The 13,143-nt window shown below is 42.7% G+C and overlaps 1 protein-coding gene across 2 annotated transcripts in view; it reads left to right on the top strand.

Moving 5' to 3' along the window:
* Positions 1-13,143, top strand: part of LRRC28 (leucine rich repeat containing 28) — a 116,849-nt gene that overhangs the window by 1,070 nt on the left and 102,636 nt on the right. For both annotated transcript variants that reach the window (XM_084759661.1, XM_084759660.1), the window contains exon 2: positions 3,107-3,334. In XM_084759661.1, the coding sequence (XP_084615787.1) occupies positions 3,167-3,334 (168 nt within the window). In that variant the 5' untranslated portion in view covers positions 3,107-3,166. The remainder of the gene's footprint in view (positions 1-3,106; positions 3,335-13,143) is intronic.

Here is a 13,143-nt window from a genome sequence, read left to right as displayed (position 1 = left end):
GCGTTAGGACCGCCTGCGTTCCAGTTGTGGTGAAGGACCTCATCTGTGAAGTGGATTAATTAATGTCTGCTGGGCTGTTTGGCTGTGAGATTAAAGATCTTTATGGAAGATAGCAAGTTTAAAGAGTCTATGAGTGATCTCAGTGGATAGATGAGAAATCAACCTGGGAACAGCTGTTCTAATTTTATTCGCTTGAAAGCTAAAAGTATTTTAGAGAGTGTTTATGCATGCATGCAGGTATGAAGAAAGCAGCAATATCTCTTTGGCCTTTGGAGTTTACAGACTCTTGTCTAAAGTGGCATCAAACATATATATAATCTATATTATATATATGTGTGTGTATATGTGTGTGTGCACACACACATATATTTTGCAAATTGGAAAAACTGAACAACTGGCTTGCTCTGGAGGAAAACCAAGGAAATAATCAATTTGAGTTAGGGAAATGAGTTTTATGCTGAAACCCGCAAGGGGAAAGAGGCTATTTCCAGGCTAAGAGGAGAACAGTAAGTGCCTGGAGTTTGGTAGGTCCCAGAATTAAGAGAGGTCAGGAACTTCGTGAATGTAGCAGAGGCGGCTGGACAGGCAGGTTGGGCCCGATGGTCCTTTTCTCAACAAGGAGTTGCTAAAGGGTTTGTTTAGTAAGAGGGAGAGATGCAATTATGGGCACATTGTCAAAGGCTCACTGCTGTGATTTATATGGTAGAAGTGATGAAAGTGGACACAGGAAGCCCAGGAATACAGTGTGCCAAGGCAGGAGGTGGCAGGGCCTTATGGGTTTGGCAGAGGGAGAGATGTGACTAGAATTAAGATGTATTTTGGAAAGAGGAGCACTAGCCTTGTGTGACTGACTGAAGAGGCTGTGGTGGAGAAGATGGGACCCTTCCTGACCTCACATGAGCGGCTGTGTTGGTAGAAGGGTGCTTCCCCTACAGATGCTGAGCTAGGAAAGCCTGGAGAGGTGACTGGTGGTCAGTGTTCCCAGCTGTCTGGAAAGGCGTGACCCTGGAGACGCTGCAAGTCATCGAAACCACTCCCAGCTTACTCAGTGAATAATTACCTAGAAAGCTTTGCCTTCCCCACAGAAGCACGGATGCTGTCAGTCCTGAAGTTCCCTTCACTTTATATAAAGACATACACGATGTCCAAGGATCAGGTGCCTGACAATAAAGTAGGAAAGAAAGTAGATGGAGGAAATATGAGAAAGTATGAGATTCTTAGGTTGACCTGGAGCTGTTATTGAACGTTCATAGAAAACACTTTGAGGTAAAGTGGCAGCTGCTGTCTTCTGAGCTGAGAAATACGAGCTTGGAAATGGTGCAAAGTAACCCCAAAGTTATAAAGCTCTGCATATTGAAAGCCTTCATGCGATGCTCAGCGAGAATTATTTTCTTACAATGAATAAAAAAATTAAAACTGCACCCTTTTTCTGTTTCAATAAAGAACTAGAAGTGGTATCAAGGAAAATTGTCTTTTTGAGCAAAACTGTGGTGTCTTTCATTTCCTTACTGTCTTCTGGAGTCCTGTGCTTCATTGTAAAGAACCCCGACTTTGAAATCCACTGGACCTGGTGTCAAATTTTTGCTTTTAATTTCTTTTGAGGCGTTTCACCTTTGACAAGTTCCGGAAGCCCTGACTTTGTTTCCTCATGTGTTAATAGTGAAGCTTGTTCATCCTTGTGCCTCAAAGGATGTCAAATGTAGCTTCCCTTTCTTGTCCATTTAACCAACATTGCTGCATCTACATGAGTTGTCTGAGGCCTAGAGACATTCATAATTGGATCATACAGGGTTCTTGTTCCTAGTGGAGTGTTTTGGACCACTTTCTTTGCTATTTTTTATAATCTGCAAAACTGTAAAGGATACAAGAATAAAGGAAGTAAAAGTATGAAATATTAGCTGGACATGGTGGTGCACACCTCTAATCCCAGTACTCGGGAGGTAGAGGCAGGCTGATCTCTGTGAGTTTGAGGCCAGCCTGGTCTACAAAGTGAGTCCAGGGCAGCTAGAAAAACCCTGTCTTGGGGGAAAATTTTTTGACAATATTTAGATAGTAGGAAGTAAAGGAGTTAAGCTGTTAGTGATATATGTTTGAATGTTTGAGATGAGCTGCCTCATTTTATATTTAAGATCAAAATGGGGCCTTCATGGACTGGAGAGATGGCTCAGTGGTTAAGAGCACTGACTGCGTTTCCAGAGGTCATGAGTTCAGTTCCCAGCAACCACATGGTGGCTCACAACCATCTATAATGTGATCTGATACTCTTCTGGCCTGTAAGTGTACATGCAGGCAGAGCATTGTATACACAATAGTAAATAAATAAATCTTAAAAAAGAAAAGAAAAGAAAATGGGGCCTTCTGGTATTTGATTTTTTAACAGATTTTTCTTTGGTCATGCTGTGCAGCTTGTCTCTGGGGTCTGGTAGAGTACTTTCCCAGCATCCACAGAGCCTTGGGTTTAATGTCAGTACTGCAGAAACAAAGGGGTGTGTCATACAACTGTAATCCCTAGCACTCAGTGGACAGAGACAGGAGGATCAGAAATTTAGGCTCTTCCTTGCCTACATAGTAAGTTCTAGACCAGCCTAAGGTACATGAGAACCTGTCTTAAGAAAACAAAACCAGAACTTGTCTCTGTTCTCATTAAGATTCCTACCTTAAGTGTGAAAGAGTTTTTACCCAGTTAGGTCTATTTCTAGTAAGTAGTAAATATTGCTTAATCAGATTACTCTATTGCTATTATTTTATTTTTTTAAAGATTTTATTTATTTTATGTCTATGAGTGCTCTGTCTTCATGTACACCTGCACACCAGAAGAGGGCATCAGATCTCAGTTTAGATGATTGTGAGCCACCATGTGGTTGCTGGGAATTGAACTCAAGACCTCAGAAAGAGCAGATAGTGCTCTTAACTGCTTAGCCATCCTCCAACCCCTCTATTATTTTAATGCCCTAAATATGTGCAAAAATTTTAGTTGTCACAAAAGAAGGTTAAAAAGTATAATTTTCTTTTTAGTGTTGTGTTCTATCTGTAGGGCTAACAGATTGATATGCAGTGCTTGCAAGACATCTTATAGTGACTACATTTTTTTTTGTCCTCTTTATAGAAATGGACCAATTTTGACAAGATGTAGTGCTGCAGCGCGCCTGATCGGACATGTTCAGACATGGCATCCGACCTCTGTAAGACGATCTCTGTGGCCAGGCTTGAAAAGCACAAGAATTTGTTCTTAAATTACAGGAATCTGCACCATTTCCCACTGGAGCTACTGAAGGATGAAGGACTGCAACACCTGGAGAGGCTCTACATGAAAAGGAACTCCCTTACAACCTTGGTATAGTATTGTACGACATTAGTGCCGTTTATAAATGTGGCCCTGACCAAGATGTGCTTCATACAGTCACACTGCTTAGATCAGGCTGTTCTGTATGCAGGCAGCGGAGACACACAGGGCCTCACTCCTTACCTAGGTCCTGCAGTTAGGCTCCAGAAGGGATGTGCAGGAAAGTGAGATACCCTCTGACACATAGTACTGAAAAAATTAGGCTTTCTTCAGTCAGCAAGCACATCGCTCATGGCCTGTGCTTTTGGTGCCTTTAAAGCAGCCCAGGTAGAAAGTAAACAAGAGAAGACCAACAAGCCCCACTCTGAGTTGTAAGCATTAAAAAGAGAATGATTTGAAGATCCAAGTATTAGTAGATAGTTGGGAAGTGTAAAGAAGCCTCGTTTCTGCACTTCAAGTTACTTGATTTAGCACAGTAGCTTATACCTGTAGGACAAATGTGTGTCATGTCTTTAGAATTTGGGAATGTCAATATTTAGGGCTAAAGCAGGAAAAAAAAATCCGCGAACTTAATGGAATAGGCCTTTTCACTTAAATAAAGAAACAGCCATTTATTTGCATTTATATTATGTTGAATTTATTCCTATGCCATAAGTTCCTTCTGGGATACCTTTTTTCTTTTCTTTTCTTTTCTTTTTTTTTGGGGGCATCCTTCTGCTCTGCCTTAGGAATAATGCTTTCCTATTTAGCTAGGGCCATCTCAGTACAGTGGGGGAAGCACATGCATGGTGTATTAGTCAGGGTTCTTTTTAAGACACAGAACTGATAGAGTGAATATATATATATATATATGTTTTATATATATAATATAATATTTGTTGTATATAAATCTTATATATACATGGGATTTATTAGGATGGCTTACAGGCTGTGATCTGAGTGGTTTAACAATGGCTGCCTCCAGTGGACAGGCCAAGGATCTAGTAGTAGTTTAGTCAGAAGGCTGGCTGTCTCAGCATTCCCATCTAGGACTGGAGTACCAGGGAAGTCCTAGCTGCTGCCGGTGTTCAGTCCATGTTGGAATATTGAAGAAATAGGTTCTAGCACCATCGAAGGAATGGCTCAGGGTAAGTGAACTTGCGAGTGAGAACGAGGGCGAGCACACAGAAAACACAAGCTTCCTTTTCTGTCCTTTTATGTGGGCTGCCAGCTGAAAGTGGCCCAGATTTAGGGTGGCTCTTCTGACTTCAAATGATCTGGATATAGATAGGGTGAGTCTCCCACTTCAAATAATCCACCCAAGAAAAACCCCTTACAAGTGCACCCAAGTGCTTGGGTTTTAAATACTTTTGAGTGTGATCAGTTTCACACCTGCGACTAGCCTAGTCATCACACATGGGTTAACCTGACCATGAACTCTGTAAGTTTAACAGTGCATCATGAGTGTGTTGCATATCCAGATATACTTGACTACGTCAAAATCCTTAAACTTCATGTTACTCTTTGTTGCTATGCTCGTGCAATAAAAATTCAGCACTGCAACGGGCGTGGTGGCTCATGCTTTAATCCCAGCACTCAGGAGGCAGAGGCAGGCAGATCGCTGTGAGTTCAAGGCCAGCCTGGTCTACAAAGCAAGTCCAGGACAGCCAAGGCTACACAGAGAAACCCTGTCTCGAAAAACCTGACAACAACAACAATACAATTCAGCTCTGTTTTTGGGCCATCAGCCTTGAATCCAGTGGCCGCCTGGCCTGCACACATCTGCACACTCCACCATTGTACTACAGAATGGCACTCACTGTTTTTTGAAAGAGACACCTTTCAGATACTCAGTAGCTCTTTGCATAACCTTGATGACCTGGTCAATTTCAGTGTTCTTAAAGTGAACACAAGGATTTGAACCTCTTGATTTGTATGATTGTGTAGGGTTTTCTGGCGTGAGAGTTGGCCTTTAGATAGGCACGGACCACAGTGCCTCTCTGCCATTGCCTGGTTTTGCTGTTCCATGGGCAGCCCTCTCATTGATGTATGGCTGATAAGGGCCTGTCTGACCTAGGGCTCCAGGTTGGACATGCTGCTTGTCCCCCTGCACCTGGGCACTACTGCCTCTGGTAAGGACCAGTGCCCCTGAGGCCAGGATGGCAGCCGTGATGGAGGACTGTATTCTCTGCTTCTCTGCCTCCAGTCCCCAGAAGCTTGACCAAATTTTTAATAAAAAATGATAGCTGTCATGAGGTCAAACGACACAGAGGCATGCTTTCAAGCAGCAGAGATTACTGCTCATGATCCCAAATATGATGTCCAGGGTCAGATGCTCTGGTGAGGCCAGCTTGCTTCTGTGTAGATGGTGCCTTTTTACTGTGTCCTCGTACAGTTGAATGACAAAGGGTCTTCCTTAGGCCTCTTTTTATAAGGATACTTGGCCCACTCATGCTGGCTCTGTTTCCATAGCCTGATCACTTCCCAAAGTAAAAGGTCTTAATACTATGATCTTGGAGATAAAGACTTCAGTGTGAATTTTAGGCTAGATATAGCACTCAGACCACTTACATTTCTACAACTCTGCTGTATTTCTTTATGTGGTTTCCCTTTTTAAATAATAGGTTCTACATATTTCACTTTGCATTCCTCTTTGTTCTTGAAACCTCTAGGTTAGTAGATAGAAATATATCTTTGTGTGTATGCAAATACTTATGTTTAGGAAGTTCTCAGAGGGCTAAAGGGATGAATGCTGGGTCAAAAGATAGATATATTTTATTTTTAAATACTTTGAAGTAGTATTTCATAATATAGTATTATCTTTATTTGTATAGCTAAGAAATTGTTCAACTTTTTTTTCAATGTAATATGAGTTGATTTATATAGGAACCAAACTATGTAATTAAGGAGTGAATACAAGAATAGTTAGGGGTGCACATAGGGGTACACACCTGTTACTTCAGCACGTGGGAGGCTAAGGTAGGAGGGGCATGCATTTGGGGCTAGGCTACATTGTAAGACCCTGTTTCAAGCCAAACCATACCCAGAGCCAGAGTCAAAAAATCCAAAAGCAGGTAGGAAACAACAATTTTGGGCCCTAAAACTTACATTAGAAAGTGTTTTAAAGAACTTTCCTGTTACAGCCATAGTCTAGAGACTATGCATTTGGGTTGTTGTTGTTGTTGTTCTTTTTCTTCTTCTTTTTTAGATTTATTTATTTATTATTTATAGTATTCTGCCCTCATGTATGTATACAAGCCAGAAGAGGGCAGCAGATCACATTATAGATGGTTGTGAGCCACTATGTGGTTGCTGGTAATTGAACTCCAGACCTTTGGAAGAACAGACAGTGCTCTTAACCTCTGGGCCATCTCTCCTGCCTCAGCATTTGAGTTCTTGGTCCCCAGCTGGTAACCTTGTTTGGGGGAGACTTAGGAAGTGGCCTTGGGGACTGAGGAGATGGGTCACTCAGGAAAGTAGTGACCCAGAAGCTTGCTAGGCAGCCACCCTAGCTGAATAGGTAAGCTCCAGGTTCAGTGAGAGATCCTGATTGAGAAAGACATCAGCCTTTGACCCCTACACACTTGAGCATGTGTGCCACACATGAACAGGCATACATATATATCACATACAAAATTTAACTGTTGAAGATTATTAATATCTCCCTTTAGAGACTATGAGAAGACATTGTAACTCATGATTCGGGTGGAAACTGACTTGACATTTCTTTTGGTAAAATTTTAGTAAAATTGTATACCCAATAGGAAAAAAAATCAATCAGAAACAAGGATATTCATCATATGCTAACATGGTAATGTGGTGAGCACTTGTTTTCATAAAAATCCATAAGTATATTGGTTAAAACCTAATAGCAGCTAACTTCTTCTGAATCTTTACCAAGGCATTTGCTTGACAACAGATACCACTCATTGTTCTAAGAAATTTACATGTGTTATTTAATCCTGAAAACAGTGCTTTGATGCAAGCACTTTCGTTATCTCACATGTGTGCGTGAATAAGGCATTGAAAAAGGACTCTAGTGATGTTAGTGTGGCTGACTGCAGAGAGCCAGGGGGTGGGCGGGAGCTGAAGATCCCTAAGTATTCACTGTGGCCTATGTGTCCCCCGCACAAGCCAGGCCTTACTTCCCCAGGCTCTGCAGTCTGTCCCAGGCAGCACCACCACCCAGGGACCAAATGTTTAGTTAAACATGGGCCTGTGATAATGGTTGACATTCAGACCTTAACAGTCCTCACTACTCTCTGCAAACCACTATCTTTAGCCTTGATTTTCACTTAGTATAATTTTAAATTTTATATCTTGCTATTATATTACTTTCATTTTAAATAAAATATGTTAAAAGTAATTGAAGATGGTTGCATATAGATTATAAATATTTCGATTTATAATGGTAGCAGCTGTATTTATGTAGTATTGACATAAATGGCTACTTTGTAGATGGTAACTAGGTTAGGGTGAGAAAATTGTCGTCTAGGGAAGTTTCACACTTAGTTCTCCTTGTCCCTCACACCTTATGCTTGGAACCAAAAGTAGTTTTCTATTTTAGATATTTTTCTTTGGATTATGTATTTGTATGTACATAGTTAAGTTTTGGGGATGAGACTCAAGTCTAGTCACATAATTCATTTGTATTTCGTACATCCCTTATGCACATAGCCTAAAGTTAGATGTGCATTTTGACTGCATCCTGTCAGAGAGCAGGTATGAGTTTCCCACCTGTGGCTGTTAGGATTAGATGCTCTGCCTAGAGTAGAAGGTTCACCAATACTGGCGCAGCTTAGGGGAAGCAGGAAGTGAAGGTGGTATGAAAGGGCTTTGCATGGTCACTGTGAGGTGGGAGAGTTGGGAGGAGGGGACTAAGTGTGGCTCCTTTGGAGTTCTCTTGGGAGTTTCTTTCTGCTCTTCAACCTGTTGGACCTTCCAGACTTGAGCTGCTGCTCCACTGCTGGCTCTGCATCCACCCTGCTTGTACTGTTCTTGCTTTAGCTGACTGTGAAAACCATCTAATTATTTTTGCTTGTTTGTTTGTTTGTTTTTGAGACAGGCTTTCTCTGTGTAGCCTTGGCTGTCCTGGACTCACTTTGTAGGCCAGGCTGGCCTCAAACTCACAGCGATCTGCCTGCCTCTGCCTCCCAGTGCTGGGATTAAAGGCGTGCGCCACCATGCCTGGCTCCATCTAATTATTTTTGTACTGACTAAATGGAAATAGGTAAGTATGTCACTTGCTCAACTTTTTCAGTGTAGTCCAGGCTGGCCTTGAACTTGTGCTTTCTTCTTGCTCTAGACTCTCAAGTGCAGAGATTCAGGCATTAAGCTGCCACGAGCAGCAATCTGCCTGCATTTTAAGAATTTATGTAGTGTCCTAGAAGTCATTAGAAATGTAAGCAAGGGTGCAGTGACAGCACACTGCTCTGTGGGTGGAAAGAAGTAAATATGAAACTGCCTGGTGGCTGTCCTCAGGTGGTAGAGAGAGAATGGCCAGAGGCGTTTGGGGGAGTCCAAGGCTGCCATGCTACCTGTTAGGACAGACAGAGAGGAGCCATAAAGGTAGGGAAAGCCTCACCAGTTACAGAGAGCAGGTAGCTTCAGAGCAGAGGAAGCTATAAGCTGGCCTGGAACATGTGGGGTGTGCATTCGTGTGCGTGCATGCACGTGTGTATGTGTGCATGCATCTGCATTCATGGTGAGCAGTGTCTAGTTTGGGGAGATTGGCATGAACAGTTGGGCATATAATTTCCAGTTACACAACACCTGCAGATAAAGGCAGTCTTATTTGATCAAAGTCCAGTCCTGGTCAAAAGTGTGTCAGTAGGCTGCAGCTCCATGGTGGAAACAGGTCATGGCACCCATGGTTACCAGTTTGTTTATTTTTAATTAGAAAAAAAATTTTTTTTTTGACACAGGGTTTCTCTGGGCTGGAGAGATGGCTCAGAAGTTAAGAGCACTGTCTGCTCTTCCAAAGGTCCTAAGTTTAATTCCAGTAACCACATGGTGGTTTACAACCATCTATAATGAGATCTGGTGCCCTCTTCTGCTTTTCAGGTGTACATTTGGGCAGAATCTGTGTACGTAATAAATAAATCAGAGAGAGTGGGCGAGGGGTGGAGGGGGAGAGAGATTCTCTGTATAGCACTGACTGCCCTAGAAGTACAGGTGCTGAAACTGGGTCCCAAGAGCTTATAGCCACACAGGTATTTCTTCTTCTGGATGGATGCAAACTATTACAGATTGCTTGGGTACTCTGGCTTGAGGCATTTGAGTTAGACTTCCTGGGAGGCAAACAGGTAGGGAGAGAGGCCACGGCTAAGGGATAAAGGCAACAAACTTCCAAGATGGCCATCTTTTCCTTACTTACCCTCCTGATTTAAGACAAAAGCCTGACAGCTTAAAACAAAACCTTGTAGGCTTTTGTCTCCCACCAGCAGGCCCCTTGCTGACGGACTGGATCAAGGCCTGATTAAGGAAGGAAAACTCTTCAAAGATGTAAAAATCCCAACCACAAGAGGAGACTGGATTTTTCGGTTTTGCAAATGTTCCCTTTACTTTTTTTCTTCTTTCTTTCTTTCTTTTTTTCTTTCTTTCTTTCTTTCTTTCAATTTATTTATTATTTATACATTATTTCATTTGCATGTGTACCTGCACACCAGAAGAGGGCACCAGATCTCATAGATGGTTGTGAGCTGCCATACCGTTGCTGGGAATTGAACTCAGGACCTTTGGAAGAGCAGCCAGTGCTCTTAATGTCTGAGCCATCTATCCAGCCCCTCTCTTTCTTTTCTTTTTTAATTTAAGATTTATTTATTTATTACATACACAATGTTCTGCCTGCATATATGCCTGTATGCCAGAAGAGAGCATCTGATCTCACTATAGATAGTTACGAGCCACTTTGTGTTTGGCAGGGAAAAAAAAATCCGAAACTCACCAAGACCCTGGACTGCCACGTTTGTCCTAGTTTCTGAAGGAGAAGAGTAAGGACAGTCTCTACCAGAGAACGTCAGATCTGTTGTGGCTTATAAAATACATGAAATACTTGTCCAAGTTACAAACATTTAAAAACCTTCACACTTAAAGAGAGTTTGAAAGCAACATTTTATGCCAGCTATACATGTTAAAGCCTACTTTTGCATTGCTTATGAAGACACCTTGTTGATGTAAATGTTAACAGAATATTTTCCATGTCCTGAAAGGTGGGATTAGAAAGTAAGGAGTGACACTAGAAAGCATCAGTAGGGGTCAGTCATAGCCTGTTCAACGGATGCTGCTTCCTAGGCTGAACATTATTCAGGAGAGAGGTATTTCCTTATTTTGTATCTCAAAAGGCAGTATTCTCATTAACTACAGTCTTCTCAAGGTTAGTGTACCTGCTTTTAAATATAAGCACAGGTGCCTAACTTGTGATCAACCTCATACTGATGGCCTTCAGTATGTGTGGTGTCAGTGCTTTGTATAAAGCCGTAAATCTAAAAGCAAAACAAAACAAGGAGCAAACTAGCTTATCATGGAATGCCCTCTGACAGAGTCAAGTAGGCAGAGGGTCGTGCAGCCTCGTCACAAACAATATTGGTACTCCAGCAGATGAAACTAGATGAGGGCCTGACAGGTTTCTTCCCTGCCCCCGTCTTTGCTTTAGTGGGAGCATTGCCAATTAAGCCTCTGCCCTACAGCTCTCTAGTTTTGCTAGGTATGCCCATAAATGGAAGTGTGTATTGTTACTAGAAAAGATACCAATACTAAAAGTCCATTCCAGGATTTGGCTAGATCCACTTGTGAAGTCTGAGGAAGTAAGTTTTGAATGTTTACTAGTATCCAAATGTAAGTATTCACAGTTTGTAAGTGGCCCCGTTAACCGTGAGAGCTCAGAACTTCAGTCAGTTCACCATATCCATGTTCAGTGATGCAACTTAGGAGAAAGGGTGTGGCTATAGGGATAGAGCAGCTGCAGTGTATCTGTATGCCTACATGGAATTGTAATGCTATTTTCTTACCTAAAATAAACCAGTGGGTTTCTGTTGTGTTTAGGGTTTTAAAAATAAAGCTATTCCTTACAATAAAATATAAGTCCACATATGGGTTAACTTCTCTTATCATTGTGGCCTATCTTTCCCACCTGACAAGCTAGGCCTCACTTCCTAAGGCTCTATAATCTTCCCCAGATGACACCACCACTCAGAGACCAAATGTTTAGACATGGGTCTGTGGCTGTGGTCGACATTCAAACCTTCAGAGTCCTAGCCACTTCATGCAAAACCACTATCTTTTTCCTTGATTTTTACGTGAGGTAATTTTAAAATGTATATATGTTTGGGAGTATGTGCACATGTGACTACAGGGGTCCAAGGAGTGTAGAAGAGGGCGTCAGATCTCTTGGAGCTGGAGTTACGGGTGGTTGTGTGCTGCCAGACATAGGTGCAAGTGCAGACTAGGTTTCATGTTAGTTACTTTCAGTTGCTGTGATAAAACAGTTGCTGAAGCAGCAACTGATGCATTCTGAACTGCAAGAAGGAATCAGAGAGCCAACTAGGAATGGTGTGTGGCTTTGAAACCGCAGAGCTTTGCCTCTGTGACATCCTCCAGCAAGGCTGCGCCTCCTAACCCTACCCAAATAGTGGCCCCACTGGAAGGACATCTTGTTTAATCCACCACGCATGCTTCACTCTGGCCACCCCTGGTCCCCAAGCACAGTTGTTTTTATAACAGGAGTTGTGAGGCGATACAGGCAACAGACAGTTTGCTAAGCACCCCTTCCCTCTCCCTTTTGCATGAGTTACTCCCTGTGCCCAGCAGGTGAGCCAGAGCTACCCTCCTGTCACCTCCTGCCGCTCTCTTCTATTTGTCTTTCAGAATCCATGCCAGGCACTTTTTTAGTTTGTTTTCTAAAGGCCATTCCTGGGCCTGTCTGTGAAACTTAGCTTGTCTTTTGGTGTTTGGAGGGGGTAGAATGAAAAAACATATCTTGTGTGCTCCGTAGTTTTTCATAGAGTACATCTTCATCTCCTTGTAAATCTCAACCATGCTTGTGATTATATATAGTTATTTGCACAAACACACACCCCCTGCCCCTGCCACACACACACCCTCACACAGGTGTACCCTCCTTTCAATCTGTGAGTAGAATTGTGCAAGTTTTCTCTTGAAAAAGCACTCCTCCCCCTGCCCCCACTCCCATGGCACATTTCATCTCTCTGTCATACCTTCTAGATGCCACCCTCAGGCCTAAAAATGTTGGACCGTGGTCCTTGTCTTTCATTCTCAACCTTCTTGGGTCTCAGTGCCTGGAAACCCTGGAGATCCACCTCTCTTTAACAGCAGGACCCAGGCTGGGGTGGGGTGGGGAGCTGGGAGCTAGGAGTGTGGCTGGGGGTGAGGGCTCTGTTGCTGTGAGGCCACCATAACAAAGCTGCACCAACAGCAAGCAATGCATTTGCTCACACTTTGGAAGCAAGCACCCAAAATTAGAGTGTGGTCATCAGGGTGGGGTGCCCCTTTGGGGACTAGAGTTTTTTGAGTGCCTTCTCCCTGTGCATGCTGTTCAGAGTTCCTTGTCCACAGCTGCCTCTCTAGCCCCTGATCCTCTTTCTACTGTCTGTCTCCTGAGAGGTGTCTTTCTTTGATGACCATGGAGTTGGAGGAAGGTTCTGGTTTCTTTAAGGCAGTGGTTGGAGGTTGAACAGCCCTTTCACAGGGGTCGCCTAAGACTATGGGAAAACTTGTTTACATTATGATTCATAACAGGAACAAAATTGTAGCTATGAAGTAGCAACGAAAATAATGTATGGTAGGGGTCACCACAACATAAGGAACTGTATTGAAGGGTTGCAACAGTAAGGGGTGCTGATTTTAACTGTTTGAATATACCA

Source organism: Acomys minous (assembly GCF_964271855.1).
Source record: "Acomys minous genome assembly, chromosome: 2".
In the NCBI taxonomy this organism is placed as follows: Eukaryota; Metazoa; Chordata; class Mammalia; order Rodentia; family Muridae; genus Acomys; species Acomys minous.
Note: the sequence above shows the minus strand (reverse complement) of the source record. Positions and strands in the feature narration are given on the sequence as shown.